Source organism: Dermacentor albipictus, chromosome 10 (assembly GCF_038994185.2).
Source record: "Dermacentor albipictus isolate Rhodes 1998 colony chromosome 10, USDA_Dalb.pri_finalv2, whole genome shotgun sequence".
Classification (NCBI taxonomy): domain Eukaryota; kingdom Metazoa; phylum Arthropoda; class Arachnida; order Ixodida; family Ixodidae; genus Dermacentor; species Dermacentor albipictus.
Window position 1 is genome coordinate 32327259 of NC_091830.1, and position 26871 is coordinate 32354129.

The window sequence follows — 26871 nt, forward strand, 5'->3', positions numbered from 1 at the left end:
GGAAGTGCTGGGTTATTCGGCCACACGATCTGGTCAGCTTGTCGCAGCAAGCAGTTCGACGCCGTATCGTTTCTTGGCTCGCGAAACGTTGCTGCTGTCGAGTACACCCGGCATTATATAGGCTAGTGACGTGCAGCCCACGACACCGCTGTAACTCACGGGTGGGAAAACTGATAACTAGCGATGCTGGCTCTGTTCATATTCGTTTTAGCTGCACTTAACTGTTACAATTAGCTGAAATACGGAGGAACGGCCAGGGCTTGTAGCACGGCCCGCGCGACCCGCACGCTTCTATAACGCGTATCCGGCGCTCGCCGGCCCGTCAACCCTACACGATGGTGGTGGGAAACCGACGTGCACACGGGGTTTGTCGGCATTGTGCAGAAAGTCTACAAGGCGCTGACCTCTCGTGCAGGTGATGATCGCGCGATAATATGAACACATTTAAAGAGTGGACGTTGCCAGGAAGCATTGGAAGAGAAGTAAGCACATAACAAGAAATGCTAGTTTCTCCTAAAGGGCGAAGCATTGACAGTGACGGCAAGATTTAGCGTTACGCTTGAACTCGACATAAGAACTGTTTACAGCGCAAACACATGCAACCACAAAGTATAAGGGACAGGACACAAGCGCTTGAACTCCTCGGACGCTGCTCTACACACCCAGCTGCGGCTATAAGTGGGCGCGACATAGCTACGCTTAAACATGCCGTTTAGTGCCTGTACGAGGGTTACAACCATCCATATTTTAGCGGGACATTCCCGACTTGTGATTTAATGTCCCGACCTTATCCATTCTGGACGGCGACAATTAGGCTACACGTTGTTCCATTGGACTCTAGAAATATTCTGGACTCTTATTGTATCATTATCTATTTCACATTTATTGTATGGCAGCGGCTACACTCTTAAAAATGTGCACCCTTTGGGGTGTGTAGTTGACGCCCAGTAATAATCGCCATCTGCCTTTCTTGCGTTTCCTTTCCTGAAAACACTGCGCTCGCTCCTTTTCTGTCGAGAATGCAAATGTTACACTGATAACGCGCATGCCGTTGGTTACCTGGAAGGGCCGGCCATCGCAACTATAAAGAAAGGAAATGCTGGCACGAGAGATGATTATCGTTATGGAACAAAATAACGCAAAAGGGTTAACTTTAAGAGTGTAGCTTGAATTATCTTTCAATCTGCACTATTGCTTTCACAAAGTAAAAAAATTCGTTAAAATAACCGAAACATGTACCCACACTAAGGTACGACACTCTCCTAAACTCATAGAGACCTGACGACACGGGAACTCAGAAGCGTGGAATCTTATCTTACAGAAACAACGTGACAGAAAAACAAACGTACGGCTGTCAACTTAAAGAGACTTCAGTGCTGAAAACAAGAAAAGAAAAACCGTGCCACTGGCACGCTGCACGCCTGCACCTCGAAGGAATGACGCTGGTTTTGATGCTCTCAGCGACGAAATACAAAATCGCCGAAAAAGATGTACATACGTACGACCCGTAATTTTCGTGTAGCGAACAAACGACAGCAGCGCCAAGTTTTTTTCCGGACTAAGTTTGGTAGGATGCTATGCGAGGCCTCAGCACTTTCCTGCCATTGCCATTGCCTCTGCAATCTGCGTGAGGTGCATCTTGCTCCGTCCGTGTAAATGGGAGCCGTGATTACAGCACGCCGGTCGTCGGTGCAGGCTACCGCACTGTGCTATTCTTCCGCATCACCCTGTTTCCTGCGATGAGGATAACAGCAATTTGCCAAACTTTTAAGCTTGAAACAGACGTTTATACTTCACCGAGTAGCGACAGCTGGAGGGAGCACCAATTCCTGCGGCGTTTCAAGGTTAGTTCTTTTTTTTTTTCTCTTTACACTTCTGGCAGCTACTTCTGGGAACGCTAGAAAAAGCCTCCTTTCGCTTCAACACACGCGGTGTTGCGCTGCTTTAAGGTAGCGTTTTTCTTGTTTTCATTTTATAAACTGGTGAAGGGGCTGTTCGAAAGCTGAGCCTGGGCCTAAGTGCTTCCTGTTTTGCTCGCAGGCCCGCCTGCCGGTTCTCTCGAACCACCCTATAGTTTTTTGTGTTCGTAATGAACGCGACGCTGGCTCAGAAGTGCCGTCTGTGAAAAAGATAAACAGCTGTTCAACCGTGTCGGGGTAAGCCGAGTGGCGCGCAACTCGAGTTTGTCCCAGCTCCATGTCGAGAGCTGATGATACGGATTTCGCCGGCAGCTGTAGCGCGGATTTCGCGATAGTGAGAATATAAAAGTTCCAGGTGATTCTAAAGAATCGATATGCGGGATAATACGAAAGTGTGCAGTTGCGTTCAGACTCTGTTGTCGGCGGCAGCCGCCCCGCCGGTGCGGAGACACATTTTCTGGTTTGTTTTTAGCTACGTACTGCCTTGGCCCTCAGACGCTTTCTTCAAACTGTACTGTCTGGTCGCGTAGGCTTACGCGACGTGAGTCATGTGACAAATGTGGAGATCATCATCATCATCATCATCATCATCAGCCTGGTTACGCCCACTGCAGGGCAAAGGCCTCTCCCATACTTCTCCAACAACCCCGGTCATGCACTAATTGTGGCCATGTCGTCCCTGAAAACTTCTTAATCTCATCTGCCCACCTAACTTTAATGACCATCGGTTATCTTCCCTCCTCATTACATGTCCTGCCCATGCCCATTTCTTTTTCTTGATTTCAACTAAGATGTCATTAACTCGTGTTTGTTCCCTCACCCAATCTGCTCTTTTTTATCCCTTAACGTTACACCAATCATTCTTCTTTCTATACCTCGTTGCGTTGTCCTCAATTTAAGTAGAACCCTTTTCGTAAGCCTCCAGGTTTCTGCCCCATAGGTGAGTACTGATAAGACACAGCTATTATACACTTTTCTCTTGAGAGATAATGGCAACCTGCTGTTCATTAACTGAGAATGCCTACCAAACGTACCCCAGCCCATTCTTATTCTTCTAAATGTGGATTAGTGTTGTGTTAAATCGTGACGTTTCGATCTACTCTATAGAGCAGTAACATGGCATTTACGACTCTTTTTTTTTTGCTTTGATGTACTAGGCTTTGAAGAAATGGAAACTATACTGGCAACCTTCACGGCGCCCCAAATAATTTACAATAGCAATTATTCCACGACCCGTTTCGCTATCCTTTCCAGGGCGGTGTGCTTGTTTTGACGTGCGTGAGTTGTTGCATACGTCACGTTGCTGCCTCCCGCGAGCCACTTGTTTATTCGGGTTTTATCGGTGGTGTGTCTACTGGGATTGCACTCCGTCCGAAGCGTCAAGCTCAGTGGCATCTGTGGAACGTGGTCGACCACGGAAGCACGTCAGCGAAGGCGAAGCAAAGGAACGCAACAAGGAATGTCGTTCAAGTTTACGACGCGCACGACGACATACCGATGAATGCGTATGCGAAAACGTGTCCCCAAAGCGACTACAATGCTTTCGCATTCCAATACGAAAGCAGTGTTGAGCGTCACTGCCAATCTTATTTTTTTTATCGCCTAAGATGCTCAAGTATGAGAACACACCTTGAAATCCGTGACGTCACACTAACGTACCAACGCAAATATCGCAGTGCGGAATTTGAAAACAAAATGAGAAGCCATGGTTTCTTGTTCATTATCTCCGCTATTGATTTTCCATATTAGGAAACAGAAGAAATAAAGCTGATAAAAATATTTTACTGACCTAATCACATTTTCCTAGTTCAATTTCGTTTTCTCGTTGCCAGCAGAAAATGAGGTAATTTGTGAACTTATGAAACGACCTGCGTCATCACCATAAGTAGCGCAGTCAAATGAGAAAGCCAGTTGCGACATGAAAATTCTACGCAAATGTCATGGCCACGTTTCTACTTCACTCTGAGCACGCTTGGCTATCGTTTCTGCGCCTGCTTTGACAACGGTATTCTTCGTCCCAAATCTGCTTATTTTCCCTCAACGCTAAGACTTCGAGTACAGCGCTGTGTTCAAACTTGTAAAATGTTCTTTGTGTAATGAGTGGTGTGTAAAGTACGAAGCGCAAAAGCTCGAAATTAAACTCGGCCAACTACTTGAATTCCGAGAAAGCTTTGCAGTAGTTGTGCAAGAAACGTGGCCTAAGAATTCTTGTTCTTCGTAATGGCAAGTACGCTTTGCGAGTTCACTTTAACGTTTGCTTGACAAGGCAGTTAGCGTACCTCGTAGAATTGAGCGTGTCAGCCGGGCAGAAAAACTCCTGCCTTTCGCAGCAGGCTGTTATCTGTAGGCGAGCGCTTTTACAAACGCTCTACACTAGAGAGAGACAGAAGAAAGGGGAAACGCAGGGAGGTTAACCAGAGGGTCAGATCCGACTTGCTTCCCTACGATGCGGGGAGAGGGGGAGAGGAGGTAAAGTTACAGGAATGTAGAGAAATATAGGAATAAAGGGGCCACAGATACACAATTACAGTCGGTAATTGTGACCGCATACTATCATGGCACATCACATTAGCACCTTGTGGCACTATATATAATCATAACTTCAGGCTACAGCAGCTTGTACAAATCTGCTGTGCTTAAAAACTGCTATAGCCCGTTCGTCGCCCTTTGCTCTGGTGACTTGTGATGTCGCACTCCAATATTATTATACTGTTAATAGTCTTGGGTCAAAGCGCGCTACCGCGATTGCGACAGATCACCTCTGTAGATTGTAGCGAGGACAGTAAGAGATATCGTGTTAGTCTCCTGGCTATCATAGTCACTACACGAGGCGTCGTCGGTCCATCCGATTCGGAAAGCAAAAGATTTCGTAAAGGCCACTCCTAGCCATATTCGACAAAGCAGGGTAGCTTTGCGTCGGCCATGTCCAGCTCGGATGCGGAGGCGGAGAGAAGAGCTTAGGTGCTGCAACAGGTTGCTTTAGAAGCTTCGTGTATACCACGTGAAGAACGGGATATGGCGCTTGAGCATCCGAAGTTTTCAAGAGGAACCTGTCCTTGAACGCGGTATCGACTCCTCTTTGTCGCCTTGAAGAGTCGATTGTGCAGCGTTAGCGGCGTGTTCACTGTGCCACCGTAGTGACTTAAAGGGCTCTGAAATGTCACTTGGTGCCCTTTCTTACTGAAGATATCGATTAATTCTCTTATCTCCAATACTAAGTTGTCCTTGAGGTTCACGCCACAGGGATGGTAGCAAAGACTTCAGTGCTGCCTTTGAGTCACTCAATATTGACCATCTTCGTCGCCATTCTCGCGTGACGAGGCGAAGTGCAGCGCGAGGAGCTGTAAGTTACACGACCGTCGATGTCGTTGGGTGACATGCCATGAAACAGGTGGTCGCGGCTGCCGCTAGGAAAAACATGGCTCCAGAGGGACACTGGGGAGTTGCCGATCCATCAGTATATATGTGTATGGGGTTGGTGCATCTCTCGTGCAAAAAGACCAGAACAACTAACTCAGGTCTACGCTAAGAGTTCATTTATTGTAACGAGTTCGATATTTCTACTTTTTTCTGCTCCTGATGCGTTCAATCATAGAGAAGCTTTGCTACGTGTTTCCAAGTCCAGTACCAAGTTGTGAGGTGTCTCATGTCACCATGCACACTTATTCCGTTATAATGCCATAAATCATTTTACAGTTCTGGATAGCTGACACATGGAGCTTCTATGAAATTTGAAAACTCCACACAGACTGTTTAAGTCGCTCAGTTCCACTGGCTAAGGTGGATATAATGCGCCTGGTCACGAAAAATAAAATTGAAAACATACCCACAATAAAAAAGCTGGCACCATTCCAGCGATTTGAGGTGCTGCCAAAATTAAAGTAGGGATAAAGGAATCTAACGTGCACATAAAAACGAAAGACAAAACCTGTAGTATGTATTGCTCAAGGTTTAGTGAGTATTGAGACATTTAAAAATGTACTTCTTGGTTTTTGTAATTACATTGTTGTGAGGGGAAACGACAAAGCAGGCAGCTCAAAGGGAACGGTCATTCACTTGTCGCGTCAGCGTGGGGATATGTTTGCGTGAGAAACACCGAGCAACGGTGTAGCCTACTGTCTACGTTATTCTCTACACAGAAACCAGTTTATACCAGAACAAAACAGACACATGCTACGTCATGTCTTATCAAAAATGTAACGCTTCTGCGCGCTTATATTGACAAAGAAATCGGTTATTCACCAGATTTCTTGCCGTCCGTCGTATGCAACAGTATCATGTTTATGTTCGTCATGTTTTCTTGCTATGAAAACAAAAACTTAAGTTACAACATTCAGGGGAGGTAAACTGCATTGTCATAGTACTGCTGTCGTGATCACTTTCATCATCATATTTTGTGTCCACTGAAGAAAGAAGGCATCTCCCTGCGATCTCTAATTACCCCTGGCCTGCGCCAACCAATTTCCTCCGTTCCATACATAGCAGTCAACGCAGTGCAGGCTGCGAGAAGTCGGCCTAGACTTCTTGCAGCGGCTGCGTTTGCACTTTGATGCACCCTGCCGTAAGTGCACTGTGACGTAACATTTCAACAACAAAATTAGTTTCTTTTTTTTTTTCGTCTGTGGCGTACCCAGTCGGCAACAACACATGCGCAGAACTCGCAATACCGCCACTCGATGTATGCCGGCGCCGAAAAAAGGAAAAGAAGCAAGATGAACAAAAGGCGTGGCTTGTAGCCCTAAAGGCCTATGTGCCCTATGTGCCCTATGTAGCCTATGTAGCCCTATGTAGCCCTATGTGAGCGATTTCCGGTGCAACGGCGACGAGCGATGTCTTTGAGCGACGAAACCGGCCGTCGCTTGAACAGATCACTCGTTCTTGTCGATCGATGGCGCTTGGTTTTGGAAATCTGGAGTTCGTCGCCCGTCGCCTCGAAGTGCTATGAGCAACTCACCAGTCGCGCGAAGCCGGAACTGGCTCTAGTACACCTGTCAAGTACTACCGACTGTTGCACGGAAAGAGCAAACGACTAAATTTTAATACGTTCGACCTATTGCAGGACCTTCAGAAACATTTGATGCGGCCCCTTACAGTAAAACACGTCAACTTAAGTGGAAAAATTCAAGGGACACTTGCTTGTCCCAGCGTGGATGAATGCAAAAGCATTGCGGTCACCTCGCGATTCCTATGCTCTTTCAGTCGTTCAGAAAATACTTCTTAGGACGCCTACTTAATTCATGGTCCGATTCCCCCCAAAGGTCGAAGATCTGACTCACAACGAACGTCGTGGGTGCGAGTGCCTTAAGTATATCAACCTTAATAAAGTTCACGTCAGCACCAAAGCCTGTAGGTTCAAGTGCCTTAGGTAACTATTTTAAATAACTTTCTTAATGAACTTCACCTTAATTGCCACCAAGGTACGTGGGTAGGACTCCCACCACTGGTCGTGGGTTCAAATGCCATAATGAAGTCTATCTTAATTAAACCTGTGCCTTAGTAACGCTACCCTAATTAACTGTACCTCAATTAACTCCGCGTTAACATCAAAGGTAGTGGGTTCAACTCCTACCAAAGATCCAAGGTTTGGCGCCCACCATATATCGTGGGTTTGAGTACGGTAATTACCTATAATGTAATAAACTGCGCCTTAATTAACTGTGGCTTAATTAACTTCACCTTAATTAACACGAAAGATCTGGTTTCAACCCCCCCCCCCCCAAAAAAAAGAAGTCAAGGGTTCGCAGCCTTTTTTGACCATCTTGGGGTTACGCCAATGCCACATGGTGGCTTCGCATTATTAAAATATGCGTCACGCCACTTTGGCAACGTATCAGCTGTCCTGATACCGGCAACCCCGGGGAGACGTCGCTCAAGGTCGTCGCCTTCGTTGGGTAGCCATCCCCATCGCGTCGATTGCTGCCGTAGGGCACAAGATCACTTGCGTACAGTTCATACTTGAACGTGAGCTAGTCGAGCAAAATGTGAGACTATCTAGGCTGGCTTTGAATCTCACCTCCTGGTCACAACGAAATGCGGCATTTCAATTCCTCCCATCTCCTGCAATAATAAAGCAACAAAAAGAATTGCCGTAAAATGGACGGTGTAACCAACTGCAGTTTGTTACACTGTCCAGTTTATACCTCTAATTTACACCGGGGCGTGGCGAGGAGCTTTTCAAATGATATTTATAGCCGCAATAAATTAAATGGAGATAAAATAGCTTTATTTGTGAGTAGTGATATACAATGTGGAAGTATTATCTCTCGCGAACTGAGAAGCTTTCCGCGTTCGCCTCTGGCTGAAGATGGCCGTGTCTTCCGCCTTTTACTTCGATGAATGTCTGTGTCTTCCGCTTATGCGCCTCAGATTTTCTTCAAGGCATCAGCCAGGAGGGTAATTTCGGCTGTAATAGAGAAGAACGCAAAATTATAGTGAGTGATTTCAAGACGCATTTCACAATGGCTACTTTTTATCATATTCTTTCTGTAAGTACAAGTTAGGCAACGCTCCATTTTTTTTACGACCTGTGGAATAAACAATATCGGGTATCAAAGTCGAACAGGCAACAATAAGTGGATTTTCGCTAGTATCTGCAAAGTGCGGACGAATAAATACTTATATGTAAACGCAGAGGCGATCATGAAGCTTTTCTTGTTCCATATATCTACGTTTCCTGTTGTCGCGTTACACGAAACCTTTAGCTTCTAGCTTTACCCGAAATTTTCGGTTTGTTTCTCCTTCGCAAGTGGCTCTTAGTCCCAGCCCATCTCTTTCGGGGCCTTACATTAGTCGCCGCAGATATCTTTCTTCAAAAAGAAGTCATATTTGGAGCGTCTTTCTGAGTGCTGTTTTCGATGGCACATTGGGACGGGGTTCAGAGTTGTCTTATGTTATCTTTCTTTTCTAGTAAAAGCACAAAGTTATAAAAGTATTAGGCGTTGTGCTGCGCAAACGCGAAACCTGAGACGACAGATTTCAGGAAACGACAACGCTACTAAGAATTGAAGGTTCATTACTCTGTACCAATACATATATATCATTGTGCAGCAGAAAAGAAAGAAAAAAAAACAGCCTGTAGGTTTCATCCCTGCAATACCATCTTTCAGAGGCCGCTACCGAGAAAGTAAGCTACATTTCTTTTTTTTTTCTACGAAAGCCTCAAACAGCCCATTAGCCGCGGTTGCATGAATGACACCGAATGCGACAGTAGCCCATCATATTTCCTAGCACATCGCCAGTAATGTGATGCTAATGCGCTTACACGTAGCTAATTACCCTTTGTTCGACAGTTTCGGTACACGGTGTCGCACATCGAACGCAAATACTCTCAAAATTTTGCACTTACAGCTAAAAAATTCTTTCAGCGCATGCTTTAAACAAGTTGCAAGACATCTATCTGCTGTTTACATTTCATTTATTATAAATAGCGTGCACGATGTTTTTGAAATGAATCAACTGTTTCTTGCTATGCCTTATTTTTGTCACATGTATTATGTATATATTCCCCTCTCCACTTTTCCAAGTTTTTATTGTTTACGTGACGAAGTGTCTGCATTATGTAATTTCATTTCTTGGACCCATAACTAGCCTACGGCTACGGGTCCAAACAGTACTGGACACACTTTTATTGTATTTTCATGGAAAAATAAAGAATTTGAATTTGAATTTGAAAACAGCGCTTCCGGCGTGACCGTAGGGTCGCCATCAGGGTCGCCATTTTCTTACCGCTCTTGGTGTCCCGCAGCTCGGCGAGCGCAGTAGTTCCGCAGCAAATTCCCTTCCCATAATTCCTAATGTGATGCGATCGCGTTTACATTTCACTCCGAAAGTCGGCTTTCTCATCTCAATTCATCCCTGCCTGGCGCATTAACGTGGTCCTTTCCTAGTGCATTGGCTCCGTTTGCGTGCATACGATGAAACTAGAAAGTTGGTGTGAGGCAATGGGATGCGCCAGTTGTCGCGTTCGTATAAACGCGGTTATTGATCCGAAAAGCCGGCGGCGTCTGTAACAGTCAAACGGCGCCTAAGTTTATATTAGCTGCGACGCCAAGTCACGAGCACGCAGCTCCCGCGCTTGTACCCGCCGCGGTTGCTCAATGGCTATGGTGTAGGGCTGCTGAGCACAAGGTCGCGGGATCGAATCCCGGCCACGGCGGCCGCATTTCGATGGGGGCGCAATGCGAAAACACCCGTGTACTTAGATTTAGGTGCACGTTAAAGAACCCCAGGTGGTCGAAATTTCCGGAGTCCTCCACTACGGCGTGCCTCATAATCAGAAAGTGGTTTTGGCACGTAAAACCCCACAATTAATTAATTAAAAAAGCTCCCGCGCTTGTGCAGCTTGTGACGCCGGCTCGCACTTGCTGGCTCGAGCCTCGACAGAGCAGAGAGAGAGATGGGAAGAAGGAAAGGCAGGGAGGTTGACCAGACTGAGTCCAGTTTGCTACCCTACACGTGGAGAGGTGAATGGGCAGTGAAAGAGAGAGAGAGATAAAATATGAGTCCATACCGCACTTTCACATGCACTAAGTCAGGTGTAGGATTTCTGTAGTCGGGCACTCAAGTCTGTTGCCTTCAGGTAGCGAAGAATTGCTTGAACTGCTTTCTGGGCTAATGAACTGTGAGACCAGACTCCCAAAATCTTTGCTTCTATAAACGGCCTGTAATCCAGTCTACTGAAAGCACACTGGAGAGCGGGCGAAAGGGCCCACCTGCTCCCATGGTAATGCGTGAGGGGAGAGGGCATAGCCGTGACGCCACGTCATCCTCGCTCACGGAATGTTACGCCCATTTTCCTCGTCCGCCAGCGTTCTAACTGCGCCTCGGTAAGGCAAAATCAAAACGCGCCAAGCATCTCAGCGCGCTCGCTTGCACACGATGGACCACTCAGCAGCGTTCAATTGCACATTACGGCTTTCGCATTTAAAACTCGTAAGAAGTGGTAAGGTGTCCTCGGAATTTTTTGGAAATCCTGTGAAAACTGTCTCGATTTCTGCTGGAAAGAAAACAGTGTATGAGACTACCTGTGATGACAAAGCACTGATTCACCGATTCGCAGACAAGACTTCCATGGTAAATTGTGACGCTATTGCCCGGAAGAAGCGGAAGATAAGTTATGACTAGCATCGTGGAACACGAGACCCACATGCTACGAAAACAGAGTTAATGTATAATAAGAACGAGAAGTGATGGAACCGTGCGCAAATCTTCCAGACCATCGTTAACAGTGTGTTAAAACCAAAGTCCAGACGGCACACCGAGTACAAAACACATCATGACTCTTGCGTATTCTCAAGGGAAGTCAAGGGAGCAAGACCGAGATGTTCCAGTGCACCCACGCGATCTCCTGCATCGTTTTATTACTGCACTGACAATACTCCAATGCGCATAACGGACGCTGCCACAACTCCTTTTGCATTGTAGCTAGACCAACAAAGAATGAATCTCGAAAAACCAGGCAGACGTGGCCCACTTGCAAACATTTCGTCTTAGTTGTACTTCTATATGTATTCTTGAACATCATTAATAACGATGTGAGGCCTCAAGCAAAGCGAATTGATGCAGGGTCCATATTCCTGACAACAGCCACTGCATTGCGGAGCGTGGCATTTCTTTCCTTCTGAGAACATCAGGCGCCAAGTCAATTTGTCTCTTTCCTTTCAAGGGACAAAGATAACAGCAGGAAGCAAGCGGATAGGTTATGGGTCAAAATGCTACCATGCTTGACTGTCTTACTCGAGAGTATTATATGGGAACTACATTTATACCAGTATGAAAAGAGCGGGGATGTTATTTTAGTCGTATATCGTTCATGCAGGAAAAAGAACCACCGACATCAGCGTGACATATCACCACGTCCATCGTGTTCGGTTGAAAACCTGTAGATTAGATTTCGCTGCCTACAGACGATGTTGTACCAGGGGAGTGATGCGGATGGATATATTCCTGCATGCGGCTTGCTTCCGCGAAAACCCAATAAGCTATATGCCAAAACCAGCCAACCTCGAACCTCTCTAGATACCGGCCTTCTCGCTCCCGACTACCGGCGATAACCGCCGGCGTGCTTGTGGGACGATCTATTTCAATTTCTGAAAGCAACGCCGCCCACGTTGCGAATTAATACCATTCCCTTTCACGTTGCGTTAGTTTCTCGTGGTGTCTCTTGGGGACACTGCTCAGACGGTGCGGCCAAAGCAATGACGTCTACTTGTCAAAGTGAAGAGTGCGATCTTGGGGGCCTTGCCGTCAAGGCTGATCCTAAAGAAAATGCAATTTCTAAGCATCAATTGATGTGCTGCTTTGACATCCTATGAAAAAAAAGAAAGAAAGAAGCAGATTCTGCCTACCTCTAACCTGCATCGACAGCCGTTTCGAGATTTTTCATGAACTATATTAAGAAGCTTGCCCAAAACGGAAGTGCTCCAGCGTTTAAGCATGACTGCTGTAGATCGGGCCCGACGACGAGGAGAGTGCTTCTGTGGCAAATGGTCCGTTTTAATGTAAGCATCGACCCGTATTGCTGAAAGTAGTGCCTGTATCTTGACGCAGCAAAGTGTTGGGAAGTGGTGTACCCAGGGCTTGAATGAGTCCTCGCAGTTTGGAGCTGATGGCTGTGTTGACAGGGACAGTACTTTGGCCGTGTCATTGCCTACTTTTCAAATTCGACAAGAAATACATACATATATAATCTTTTATAGTCTTAATTGCACACTCTGAATACAAGTAGCAGCATAACTTGATACATAAGTTATGTGCAAAATACATTTTTTTCGACAGAAACCATTCCTTTAAAGAAATTTGCACCCCCGTTAACTTCCTCCCCCGTTTCTTTTTTCGGGGACGTCTCAACTTAAGTTTTAATGTGTTTGAGGGTTACGGCTTGCCGGACTTCGAAGTCACAGTTTACGTTAAAGATGTTGTTTGGCTTAGGTTTGAATGGCTAGATTATATCTACGCTGCGCGCGATTTTTTCGTACTAGGTTGCTTTAATTTCCTGAGCTTGTAAATGTGTTCGCGTAAGTTTATAATGTACAGTATAGTTCAACTGGTGACTTGCTGTGCATATGATTCAGTGTTTGTTTTTAATATTGCCGGCCACATATTGGCATCTGCCAGTGAGTCACAAAGTTTTGTAGATCCTGTACCGAATGGCGAATGGTGGTAATTTATTTTATGCATTAGAGGAAGCCGTTCTTATGTACAGGGTACACTGGAAAGGTGTACAGAGTACACGTTTCCGCTCCGGTCATTGCCATGCAAGCAACGTGCCAGTGGCATGTAAAAGATTTCCAATTAGATGCGACAGGGGCGCTGCGCTTCATGTGTAATTTATGACTTTGAGCATGCACGAAAGACGGATACGGTGACAGCAATATGGCCAACATGACTCACTGATCTAGTTCTCACTGCTCGGAACCATCTTTCAAAACCAACTTGCCCAATTGTTTGCTCTTCTGATAATACGTAATGAAAAAATTCGCTCGGGAATCTGAATAATTTTTTACAGCTGTCTGTCTGCTAAAGCAGGAGTGCAGGAGTTTCCGTTATGCAGGCTTTTCATCACGTCGTGTGCCCGAAATAATGACACTCACCTGTTTTAAGAGTGAAAATGTGCTAATTTGTAACTTTGCATGAACCTGCTATCTCCAGTAATGCAAAACTATGAGATCATTACATTTTATTTTACGGTAGTGCGCGACGCCCTATATCATTTATTTCCTTGTTAGTTACTTCTTGTTATCTTGGCTTTGTCTTGTTCAAGACTTCTTTTTTTTCTGGGAGGCGCACGTTTGTACTCCTACAGCGCTCGAGAGTTGCACATTGCACAAGCGAATACTCACCCTGAATGTCACAGGCAAGGTTTTGCACTTGGATGTTTGTGTCGACGATCTCGACGCTCTGGGTGTAGGGGCTGTAGCGGACCGTGAAGGGCCTCGGGATCGAAAGAGCGTATTCCCTGAATATTGCAAACAATGAAAATGAAATAAAAAAAGCCAGATTACTTGCTATCTTGTCGACAGGTTGTCCAAGAAAGTGTCCTTGAAAAGCTAATTCCTTCAGCGAAATATTGACCAATAAAGAAGCAAGTGAAGGCTGGACCCTTACATTTCCCTAATTTCGTGTCAGAACCAGCTCGCCTCTGTGATGTCACAGATTTAATGATATTTTTCTGTATCTGGAGTGTTTTAGCCAGGAAACAGTGCTTAGAACTGCCTATGTCGAGCCTTTGGGTGACATTCGACAGCTACGTAGTCCTTCGTAATTGACAAACACTTAACTAGACCAGAGTACATATGCTGTCGATGTTCTTGACGTCAGATTGAGCAAGCGTGGAATCACCGCCGTCTAATGTTTGTAATGTTTTCTTTGGTTGACCAAGCCTCTTTCCACAGGTAAGAGCTGCACTTTTCGTTATTGCAGAATCATATAAGTATGATGTAGCTCAACTTAACCTTTCTCTTCGATGTTCGTTTAATACAACGTTTAACTGGAAGATCGAGAAAAAATCCTCAGGAGTGCTTTCAGATGTCCTTGCTCAAACGCAACGCAGGCAAGCACACTTCACTTGCGGGCAACTTTCTGTGGCTGTGAAGGGAAAGCTGCGGGCGCGTGGCTGCTGCACATGTGTTACAGCACTAAGTAGTCCGGCAGCGTTTGGCAGTGCTTTTGGTTGCTCGGAACACACGCTGAATCGACGCAGGTCCCACGTGGGATGGTTTCGCGTTTCCCCAGATGCGAAAGGGAAAAACCACAAGATAAGTAAGCCTTTACACTCATTGGTGTGTTCAATCTTAATAAACTGTTGCTAATAGGGTGTTTGCTTTCTTTTCCCCAGCCTAAGCTAACGTGGATTAAAACGCGGGACTCTTTTCAGAAGCGCTATCACTTGTGAGCGCTTTGCCTCCGTAACTTTCTCTCCATAGCCACAGAAAGTTGCACGCCAGTATAGCGACAAGTACGTATACACGCGGTCCAGCAGGCATGACGCCTTCTACTGGTATGAATTGGCTTTAGCAATAGAGGAGAACGCACCCGACTTAGCATTCTGTCACAGCAGCATCAGCGGGACTTAATTGCCGTACCCAAATCACACTTATGTTTTTTTTCGTGCGTATTGCGGATAGCGCACTCCGGTTTTCGCTCCAATACTTCTAAAACTGCAAAAGTTTTGGCGTTTAGCGTAAGCGCTTCACACAACGCTATTCTAAAGCTTCCTGTTGTTTCCCGCCAACTCTGTAAAGTGCTACCTCAGATAAATAAAGGCCACGCTATGTACAAAAGTATTTCACTGACCTGACTTTCTGCTGGGCGTTCTGGAAGCTTTGCGCCACGTAGTAGATGGGCTGGTACTGGGTTATAGGGTACTTCTGCGCACCGGTCACCGCTGGGTCGAAAGGCTTCATTTCTGGCTTTCCGCTGAGACAGTACTGAAAAAGAAATGCGCGGCGTTGTCAACGTGCAAGCGTTGCAGCTGTAGAAAGAAAATGCGCAAAAGCCACAGGGAAATTTCAGCTTGCGGCGAAAAAACACGATGGACGAGGACACAGGCAGCCACCACACACAGGCAGCCTGCACATACGAACAGTGTCACAAGCAGTTGACACATACTAGTTGTGACATACAAGCAGTGGACACATACCAGTTGTGACATAGAAGCAGTGGACACATACCAGTTGTGACATACAAGCAGTGGACACATGCCACTTGTGACATACAGGCAGTGGACACATACCAGTTGTGACATGTAAGCAGCGGATACATACCATTTGTGACGTAGAAGTAGTGGACATATGTCAGGTGCAACATACAAGAACAGGACTCATACAAGCAGCGGAAGCACATGCGTCTTCTGACATACGAGCAGAAGGCACGGGACGTGCAAAAACATCAAATATACAAGCAGAGGACACTAAAGATGCAAGCGATTGAGAAAGAAAAATAATTTCCCAAAGAGCAATTTTTTTTCGTATTTATCAACCAGGATAAAATTAAAAAAAGCACGAAACTGAGCATCCCTGCAAAATTCTTCTGTCGCAATGCGACTCCTTTCAGCGTATCTAAATATTTGCTCAAAAGAATGAGTTTGGGAGTCTGCGAAGCACGTGGATCCATTCACGTGCTGGCAAGGACTTTGCTTCAACCAACCCTTGAGCCCCCTCCCCTATCGCGTACTGCAAATTCCCCCTTATTCTGCGGCATATGAAAGAAACTGGTCCGAGTTTGGAAACTTGGGCACCAAGCTACACAACAGGCTCTCAGGGGATCGCGTGCAAGAGCTTGTCTGCGGAAGGCTTCGTGCGCTGCACATTTCAGTCAAGCGGAATTGAATCGGAAACAGAATGATACGAATGTCGGGCTTGACTCTCTGATGCGAAATTAATGCCTTGACATGAAATGGTACCTAGATTTAGAACCCAGAAGCTCTGCTGGGACGTTTACGATCCAATAGTGTAGCAGTTATGTTATTTCCAGTGTTAGAGAGATAAATGTGTCGTGTTTTCCATAGCTCTGCGCGTGATCGTCTTTTTTTTCCCAATTTTTCGTATTTTTCTGAAAAAGAAACGCAAAAGAAAGCAGTTTGTCTCACGCCCCTCAAACTTTTATATAGAATCACACCTCTAGGGAACACACATTCCAGTTGTTACACACAAGCAGATGACACAAGCAAGCAGTGGACACACATACCAGCTGTGAGTGAGCGCTTGACATGTGCCCGCTTCGTGTTTCGTCGGCGCCGCGCTCTAGCCTGCCACTTAGTAAAACGAACTTATCCGTCCTAGTGTAGTCGCTCAAAACGCCCACGCAGACAGTCTTACGCAGTTCACACAGCCTCCCCTCCATTTCTCCCCTTCCGAAGGAGATAGCCTTCCTGGCTCATTGATTACAGCTTGTTGCCCCTGCGCATGCTGAATTTTTGTTGCTTTTCGTGCTTCGAGATAGTGGTAAAGTGTGTATATATATGCTGACTGAAAGAGTAAATACACTTGATTGTAAGTCAGCGCTGTGGTCTGTGTCCTTCTCATCGTCCTGTCGTTTAGCGCTGCTTTCTGCTCGTTTACATGGTGCTCGATAACAAGGTGTCTAGCGTGTGTCTACCGGTGTCTACCGCACTGTGCTAAATAAACGGCGATGATTTTTTTCACTTTTAGACAGAGGGCGGCACACACGTGAACTACTCACCTCGAGTTCACCGAACGATGAGAGCAGGCCGGCGCCGTAGGCCTTAAGCTGCCCTTCTTGTTTGCAGATGCCGAACTCTACTGTGAACCAGTAGCACTGCAATAAAAAAGAATTGATAATGAAGTTGTAAATCTTCTAGAGGAAGCGCTGAATGAAGAAATGTTGTTAAATCCCCGGACAAAGACGTCGATACTCTGAGGACTACATTCAGAAATGTGTAATCTGCACTCGGTGAAAAATACTCCCTCTATGTAGGCACAAGACAACTTAAAAGCCGATAAGCCGCGGAAAATAAAGTGATGTCTAGAAGCTTATAAAAAGCATTCTCGCTTCTACCAGGAATATAAAAGAAACACTGTTGTTGTTCAGCCCCGTCTGGACGAATTGAGTTTGCGGCATAAGTGTTCTATGGCAACAGCGAAGCGGATTATACCTCTCTTGACTATATTGGAAATCCCTTGAAACTGCAATCGTTCCCAAAGAATGGAAGACGACTTTGATCGTACCCATTCGCAGAAATGGCCCGAAATCTATAGCAGTAAATTATAGGCCGACTGCCTTGTGTTGTGTACCTTGCAGGATACTGGAACATATTGTATACAGTAGTAGGTTGATACATATAGAAGCTAATACTTTTTTTTTCTTCCAGAATCAACCCGGGTTTAGCGCTGGTGCTTCATGTACCACCAAAATGACTTTGCCATAGCGGTGGATAATAGCTTGCGGACTGATGCAGTATTGATAGACTAAGAAAAGCATTCGAGCCTGTTTAGCACAAATTATTAAAGCACAAAGGCTCTGCTCTCGGCATTCATCAAAATATATTGAAGTGGATTGGAGGTTATTTTCCAATAGAAAACAATGCTTCGTCCTGGGGAGCAAGCAGTTTTTATTTGTGTAAGCAACATCGGATGTGCCACAAGGTTCGGTATTGGGGCCATTATTATTCTTCATTTTCCTCAGTGACGTCGGGTTTGGTATATCTTTTACTGTCAGATTATACGTGGATGCCTGCGTAAAACAGGGCAGTCGGTATAGATAGTCACGTGCAATCACTTTAAGATCTTCATTATATCGCTTTAAGGCGTAGCACATGGGAGCTAGGTCTAAATGGAGACAAAAGCTACCATGTAATATTTAGCAGAGAAAAGCGTTTACTAAACACAAGGTACTCAGTCAGTAGTACAGTACTCCGAAAAGTCCCTGAAGTTATATATGTAAGCGTGCTCCTTTCAAGATACCTTTCATTTAATCAGCGTAATAATAACAATGTAAAATTAGCTGCTGGCATGCTTAGCCTCGTTATTCGGGAAATCATCGTAGGCTCCTTAAGTACTCAAAATGGCGGCGTATCGATCATTAGTAAGACCGCGCTTAGAAGCCGCGTCCAGCTTATGGGACCTCGTCCAAAAATGCCTCGTTGATAAAATGGAAGGTATACAGAACCATGCGGTGAGGTTTCTATTTAAACAATATTCCCTGGTAACTAATGCCCCATATATGGAGGCTACCATAGGAATCAAATCCCTTGACAGAAGACGGAAGGAAAACCGGCTGAAACTAATGCATGCAGTTTATGATAACGCGTAAGGACGAATTTAAGTATACCAAGCCTCCTCACTACTCCTATAGCAGGAAAATGTAAAAAATAGAAATTAAATGTCACACAATTGCATCAAATTCTCTTTCTTCGCAAACGAACAATATCTGAATGGAACACTTTAACAGAGGAGGTGGTAACAGCTGACGGTGTCCGTTTCGCTCAAGTGACCAATAACTTGTAAATACTAGTTATTTCAGCACTGTGCTGTTCTTGTGGCTTGTATACTATATTCCGAAATTGTGACTGCCTCGTTTTATAGCCATCATCTCTTCAAATGCCTGCTTCTTCGGTTATTTCTATTGTGTTATTTTATATTTGTACCCACTCTCCTGCTGTAATGTTTCGACGCTGGAGAGTGTGCCATAAAAAAAAGAATACCTGCCAAGCTCGAGCTGAACACGTGAATATCCGCCCAACGAAGAACGACGCAAACCGAAATTCGACGTAGGAAAAAGAAAATTAAAAATGCGTATACGGGCTGTTCCGCTGGGCCCTTTTTCGAACTCTTGCTCAAGTAAGTGCCTGTCATGTGATAAAAAGAGGAAGCTTTAGCTCGGGAACTTCTACCTGAATACACAGTAACAGAGTTCATTATTTTGTCGGCGTCCACTGCAGAGATCTTGACGAAGTTTCTTGCATTTTAAAGAAGTTAAACTCTTATGCCTGCAGGCAGCAGATATTTGTTTTTACTTAAGCCATCATTTTTAATGGTGTTAGCATTTCTTTTTAAAACTTGACTCAGTTTACTGCGCGTACCTACCACTTTCACATTCCTAGTCACCCAAGCTGTGTAGAAGCTTGGGACATTAGGTATATGCTGGCTGCTATTTTGGGTAACTGTGTGATCTGAAAAACATGGCGACCATTTTAAGATATTTACGGACACATCGGTAAGCAGGGACGCTCAAGGCACAGCAGCAGCTTTCTTCTGCCCTTCGACTGACATAAGAAGGCTGTTTCGAACACCTCATACATCTTCAACTACTGCGGAGCTGGCAGCGATTGATGATGCTCTGAAGCACGTACAGAAAGAAATAGGCGCATGAAAGGTCGTCATCCTTACAGACTCTCGTGCTGCCCTTGGCAGGCTGTTGAGAAAGAATGGCAACAGCCCAATTCTACGCAGTATAATAGAGTCCGCCGACAAAATTACTTCTCGTGGGCTGTCCCTGATTGGCCAGTGTATACCTTCGCTCGTGGGTATTGCCGGAAACGAAAAGGCTGATTGCCTCGCTCTAACTTGTGCTCAGAAAGGGAGTAGCTGTTCAGAAATTTCTTGTATGATTGACAACGCCCGTGTGTTATTCCGCCATTGCCTCCTAGAGCAGCACCGAGACTAATGGGTTGCAAACGGCTCGTTCCCTCCCCGTGTTCATGGTCATTCCTCGCGTCATAGTGCTATATACTGCACTGTTAGTGAAATCCAGTGTTGGCGCTGTGTTGGTTCGCGAAGGCTTGTATCGTCAAGAACGTGTGGACAGCCTATCGCGTACTTCCTGTGGCGCCTGTGAGACACTTGAACACCTTATATAGGAGTGTCCCGGATTCATCACACAACCTGCACTGCTAGTTAACCAGTATAGATTCATTGGACTCAAATGTGCGACCCTTGACGATTGCCTGCTCCCGAGAGAGAGAGCTGCTCAACTAGACCAGGCTCATAGAGCCTCGCTAACTTTCATGCAGATAACTGATTTGCCCTCCCGTTTATAGACACTTCTTCTGTGTTCCTAACTTCCTTCTTATTACTTTGTTTCATATCCTCTTCTTTGCTCCTCTTTTCGTTCTCTTCTCGCGAAAGAGTACGCTGGCGTTGTGCCGCCCTCCGCGGCAGTTATCAGCTTGCTCCCTCTCTGTTTATTTTGTGTGCTTGTACGTTTCCATATATAATAATAATAATAATAATAATAATAATAATAATAATAATAATAATAATAATAATAATAATAATAATAATAATAATAATAATAATAATAATAATGTCTAAATTGGCAACTTGCTGCTGCCAGCCGGCTATGTCACGGCTATGTGCAGCTGTCATTGGCTATGTGGCACTGGGTATATGTGCCCGAACAGCCAACTTAAGGACTGAGTATGTGATATTGGCATGTGCCCATGATAGGCCGATCCCAGACAATGGGCGTGCCAAGGTGACGCAAGTGGTATGCAACCTTAACTATATTGACACGTGTAGTGATCTTTATCGGGCGACAAGTTTTGCCGCCTAACAAATGTTATCGCACAGCGCGGTACGCGCCTGCATGTATCCGAAGTTTGTGGAAAGTTATCGATGCTTCTATCCGCTGTCTGTTGTCGCCAAACCTTGTGTTATCTTATTTCATCGCTTGACACGAATGGTGTAGAACATTTTAGAAGGCATGCGGGCCCCAACGTTCAGTCTGGAACATTCGATGATTGCTGTATAAAAGCCGACGCGCTTGACCCGCCGATCAGATTTTCGACGATCGCCGACTGTGTTCGCCGCTGTCGTTGAGCTTTAAGTGTAGCCGGTTTTGTGGGCACAGGTTCGCCCAATAAAAGCTAGTTTTGTCTTTCACAGTACTGCTACTGTGTTCCTTAACGTCACTACCACGTGACAATATTAAGGCGATAGCGCACCATTCACAAGAGACACCTCCGTGTCAAGCACGGCCGCTTCACGGACAGCTGTTGCAACGAAGTTGCAGCCGGGATACAAGGAACAGGAGGGAGGTGGGTGGGGAGGGGGTTGCTGTTCAGTGTAAAATGGGGTGCAGTGGTCGTAACATGATTTACTGTGTCGTGATATCATTCAGCATTTTGGTTGCCAGCGGGAATGCCACTTCGTCTATCTGCTCATGTGCCCATTAGGTTTTCCGATTCCCGGTTGGCATGGGGTACCACCAATGATCACAAATATCGTATAACGCATATAACCACGAATTGTGCAGTCCTAATAAAAAAACATCGCTAAGCGTATACCGTCGCCACTCATCTCCAAAATATTGATGGATGCACCGCCAATATTGTATAAGATGTCCAGAAAATTTCGAAGATAATTGCTATGAAGTTCACAATCCCGTAGCGAACTAAAACCAACATCGCAGTTCTGCAAATTTCACGTAACAATGCGCCTAAAGAGGGCAGAACTGATGCATTGTACATCATTCTGAAACACCCCAAATTCGTGAGTACAACATTTATTTCGATAGGAATTAAATGGGCACCCCGAGCGAATTTTCGACGTCACTGTCATTGTCGCCGGGATGTTCTGCATATATTTCAGCATATGTATGTGATATACCATGTCATGCTATATGCCACGCTGCAAACAGGCCGATTATGCCGCTACACTATTCTGTCACTAATTCTGCTCACACCTGGTCTCACATTCTTGACTAAATTATTCCCGAGAATTTCAAGAATGGCAGTGCACAAACAAACGTCGCGAAAGATAATGCTCCCAGTGCGTGGCTTTTATCTTAAATCTTCCCGATTATCAAGTATTAAAATTGCATGGGAATATCGCGGCTCGAATCTGAAAGTGGTGCAATTTTACTGGCTCCGCTTTTACGGGCAGCGTAGCGGAGCTTGTGCAATGTCGTCACAAATACTACACGGCATGGTAAATTTTAAGCATGCATGGTAAATTTAAGCATGGTAAACGTTAAGGGATAAGAAAAGAGCAGATTGGGTGAGGGAACAAATGCGCGTTAATGACATCGTAGTTGAAATCAAGAAAAAGAAATGGGCATGGGCAGGACATGTAAATGAGGAGGGAAGATAACCGATGGTCATTAAGGGTTACGGACTGGATTCCAAGGGAAGGGAAGCATAGCAGGGGCCGACAGAAAATTAGGTGGACAGATGAGATTAGGAAGTTTGGAGGGACAACATGGCCACAATTAGTACATGACCGGGGTAGTTGGAGAAGTATGGGAGAGGCCTTTGCCCTGCAGTGGGCGTAACCAGGCTGATGATGATGATGGTAAATTTTTGAAAGTGTCGGAAATTCTCGCGCACTCACGTACATAGCGTATACGTGAGTCTAACCCGCATTTAGTTAGAACAACGTCCGAGAAGTTCAAGTGAAGCATTTAAATTTTTAAACGCAGTCTGTGCTTCGGCTTTCGGCCGAAATTCCATTTTTTTTTAATATACCCTCGTATGCGTACAAGAACTGCACGAATGCTGTATATTGATATATAGCATTTGTTTGCTTGAGATTCTCTTATGCATTCAGTTGCATAAATGTAATATATGTAATGAGTCCAAAGATACGTAATTGTAAACTTCGTGATCTTATAATGTTCGCTTAAGCTTGTCAATTTGCAGGAATCCTTGTAAAAACCTGGAGGTCGACTGTAATAAAAATTCTCCTCCTTATATTTGCCAAATTAACATTTCTACCTGAATTGCTACAACTTTCATTCAAGTCTGTCCCCCTGAATATACCTTTTAAGAGAGTGAGAGAGGACATTTATAATGAGAAAAAAGCTGAGAGGTCGGCCTTAGTCACTGTTCTCACCTTCTATATACTCGGCATTGGGGGAACGGGAATGGCTGTAGAAAGAATACAGAAGGCGTTGGTCATGAGTATGAAGATGGTGGTGAAAATATTGCACGCTCCAAGACTCTTTAATGTCTCTTCTCCAGTCCGCTCTCATACAAAAATTTATTGAGGGCCTTCAGACTATCGGGCAGATGATGAGGATCAGGCGAAGGTCCCAATAGAACCTTTTCAGTCAATGGTGCAACGACAAATTTTCATCAAGATGTCTGTCAGAGATTTTATCTGCACATCAAATCTCAGAAAGATGCACAAGAGGTGTTCTGTCGTTTCAGGAATACCGCATTACTCACAATTAGAGTTGTCCGCCCGGTCTATGAGATGCAGCTAGCGCCGGGTCAAAGCCACACCTAATCGTAGGAGGCTTCAGTTCGGGGCCAACTCCTAATTCCGTAAATAAACACAGGTAAAGGTCAAGAATGCTTTCGTGAGAGAACGAGTTAAATTAGAGTAACATTAGGAAGGAGAATTTTCATTTGGAAGCTCAAAGTGTTAGAAAAATGCCTAAAGATTAGTAAACTTAAAAACACTCAAGCACTAAGTTTATGAATCCGTAACTTCGCACAAAACATCTGAGTTAAAGCTCGTTTGCATGTATTTGTTCTCCTGCAATTTTGATAAATTAAAATATATATGAATGCTATCAATTCAAAACTCACTTGCTACAGTGACTAGATTTCAGGTTCTTCGCTTGGAATGTAACAAACTTAATCAAGCATAGTACAGTTGTCACTATGTAGACCGATTTTTGCCCCTTCCCATATATTTAGATGGGAGCTTTCGAGATAAAGCTTTCCGTTAAACTGTAAAGCCCACCGCCGAACGGCGGATGTCAGAGCTCGTTCGAAAAAAAAATCTCGGTGATTAGAAGCCTCAGTGGTTAGAAGGTTAGGCCTCGGGGATCAGCGAACATTACCGAAGCGAAAGCCTCGGTGATGAAAGCATGCTTCCTCTCGGCATGATGTGGCTTTTTTGTGGCTTATTTGCCTAATTGCCTAAGTCAGTAATATGAAAAGGAAAGGCGAAATTATTTATGATAACACCTGATACGTACAGTGAAATGTAGGAAAATTGGTACGTAACAAGTAGTTTCCTTTTTGAACATTCAGGCTCATTGAACACGTTTATGAAGGGTGCGTGTTTAGTCTCTACTTGCGTTTGAAAAAAAAATCTCCAGTGTACTGTTTATTATAGATGATCATCTACGCACATATGCATGCAACCTTGGCTTAACATAAGCCTACGCAGCTCACTACTTACGCTGTAGAACACGTAGTACCAATCTTCGTTCTGTTTCTATTTTTTTTGGTTCACTGCTTTCGGTATAGATTTATTATGCGCGCCTATAAGATTAGAACAGCTAAACGCGAACGCCACAGGGAGCAAGGAAAAGGCTTTCAGTCAAACGTTTTATAGGACACACTTCACAAATCTCCAGTCTGTTTTAATTTAAGTCCGCATTAGTGCCTAGATAAATGTGTGTGTTTCTTTAAAATAATACTTAACACGTGCATGTGACGTGGCCTCTGCGTGGAAGATTCGCTACATGAAGCGCACGAAGGCTTTCGCAACACCTGCCCGTTTGTGGCGTTTTTTCATTACAGACTAGTGGGTGAATAAGAGTTGACAAATGCGACAATGGCGTATTCCGCTTAATGACTCAATTGTGCTTTTAGTACTTTACGGCATCACGTGACACCAGTGGGTGTAAGAGTAGGCGAGCGAAAGGGTTTAATTGAGAGTAACCGGCCCACGCGCTTTGCAGGTTGCTTCATTTCATTAGGGCCCAAGATCAAAAGGAAGTAGAAAAAGACAGAAGACAAATGAATATTCATGAACTGCCTACTGGGATTTATCTCTCACGGCCAACGCCGCCGATGCCGACACCGACGCCGACGACACCGGCTTTTCTGCGACACGAGCTCCTTAACGCTGTCGCGTTAAAAGAAAGTGAGAACAACTAATGAAGAAATGAGCAAGCGTAGAGAAAATAAAGGATGAGATAAAGGCTCACCATGACGCGCACTAATGAAGGTAGCAAACATTTGCCAACTGAACAAACGCTGCACGCTACCCAGGATTTGCCACGCGGAGTGAGTCAAGCGAAAATGCCACAAAGCACTTTATACGTTTGGGCGGTTTTGAAAAGAATGCAATCACCAGGAAACGGCAAACATCTTTTTCCTTTCTTTTTCTTCGCCTTGATGTAGAATCCCTAAGTGTAGGAGAACAGTGAGTTATGGTAGCCGATATTTCTTCATCATCAATGCCGCGCGAAGATGAAATGTAGCGAGGTATGCGTCCTACTTCTTTCCATATACAACGGTAATCGCCATTTTTCGTCGTGAAATTATTCACTGTCATCGTCAAATAAACGTGTGCACATTTGACTGTCCATCGTCGCGATTTCGTGCCTGCTTTGGGGCCTAGCTTGTGAACGGTGTTGTGATATAGTCGGTTGAACCACGTAACTTTATCAGTGCGCAAATATAAACAGTCTACGAGATAACGCGCTATGTAGCGTGATAGTAGCGGACTCGCAGGCATCTCCGTTGGTTAGCTGCACCGCATTTACCTGAACGCTTCATGACAGGTTCGCTCGGCGTACTCGTACCATACAGTCTAAGGAGGAGGAGGAGGAAAGAGAAAAGTAGAAGGCAGGGAGGTTAACCAGAATAACGTCCGGTTGGCTACCCTACACCGGAGGGATGGGAAAGGAGGAAACAAAGATCACAGCCATACAGCCTAAGAATTACAAACCAGCTGCACCCACAAAAACACAATGCACCTGCCCTTCACCTTCTCAGTGGGAGTCGAGGCAGCTGGAGTCCACTCACAACTTAGTGATTGTGCTCTTTTAATATAGACGAAAGGTTGATCAGAAAATAGAAGCTCCTTTCTTCAAGCTAAAATAACATCTTTCGCTCACTAGCGGCACCGGATCACCCATAAATACTGCCCTAGACGTTAAAGTTACATCCTGAAAAAAGTGGCACAAAGAAAAGTATAAGAAAAAAGAAATTGCTCCTTTAAAAATACTATTTCACGTATGAGAAAAAAAAATATCGTATATAACCTGTATCGAATTGTGAGTGGACCCCAGATGACTCGGCCATTTCAGAGGCGAAAGGCAAGTGTACTGCGTTTTGCAGGGTGGTAATTTGAAGTTTTAGTTTGTCACGGACTGTATGTTCCAGTGTGTGTGTTGTATCTGCCTATTATGGCGATGGCAATTATATGGACCAAGCGAATTTTTTCCGTCGTCATCGCCGTTGCCGTCGCCGTGAGGTTTCGTATATATTGGTGTATATGTACGCTACATGCCATGCTGTGCTATATGATATGCGCTTAATGCGGGATATATTGCCAGATCATTCTATAATCAAAGTTGCTCGTACCAGGTCTTACATTCTTGACAAGGTTATTCCTCAGAATTTCGGAAATAACAGCCTACAAGCAAATGTCATGAAAGAAAGCACCAACACCCCGTGCGTTTTATCATAAATCTTCTCAGATATGAAAATTAAGTGTGCGGAAGAATAGAAGAGCCCAAACCTGAAAATGATGTAATTATATATATTGGCGCTGCTGTGAACAACTTCCGGTATCAGCCCAGGAGA

At 44.8% G+C, this 26871-nt stretch overlaps 1 protein-coding gene and 1 long non-coding RNA gene across 4 annotated transcripts in view; one reads left to right on the plus strand and one right to left on the minus strand.

The window, feature by feature from the left end:
* The first annotated feature begins 1364 nt into the window (after window positions 1–1364).
* The window catches only part of LOC139050592 (uncharacterized), a 107065-nt gene continuing 81558 nt past the window's right edge, over window positions 1365–26871 (plus strand). Inside the window, exon 1 of the long non-coding RNA XR_011508963.1 lies at window positions 1365–1844. This is a non-coding gene — a long non-coding RNA (uncharacterized lncRNA). The remainder of the gene's footprint in view (window positions 1845–26871) is intronic.
* Window positions 8121–26871, minus strand: part of Hn (phenylalanine hydroxylase) — a 107069-nt gene continuing 88318 nt past the window's right edge. For all 3 annotated transcript variants that reach the window (XM_065444619.2, XM_065444618.2, XM_065444617.2), the window contains exons 10-13: window positions 17100–17195; window positions 15213–15346; window positions 13760–13875; window positions 8121–8322 (exon numbers count right to left, since the gene is read on the minus strand). In XM_065444619.2, the coding sequence (XP_065300691.2) occupies window positions 8282–8322; window positions 13760–13875; window positions 15213–15346; window positions 17100–17195 (387 nt within the window). In that variant the 3' untranslated portion in view covers window positions 8121–8281. The remainder of the gene's footprint in view (window positions 8323–13759; window positions 13876–15212; window positions 15347–17099; window positions 17196–26871) is intronic.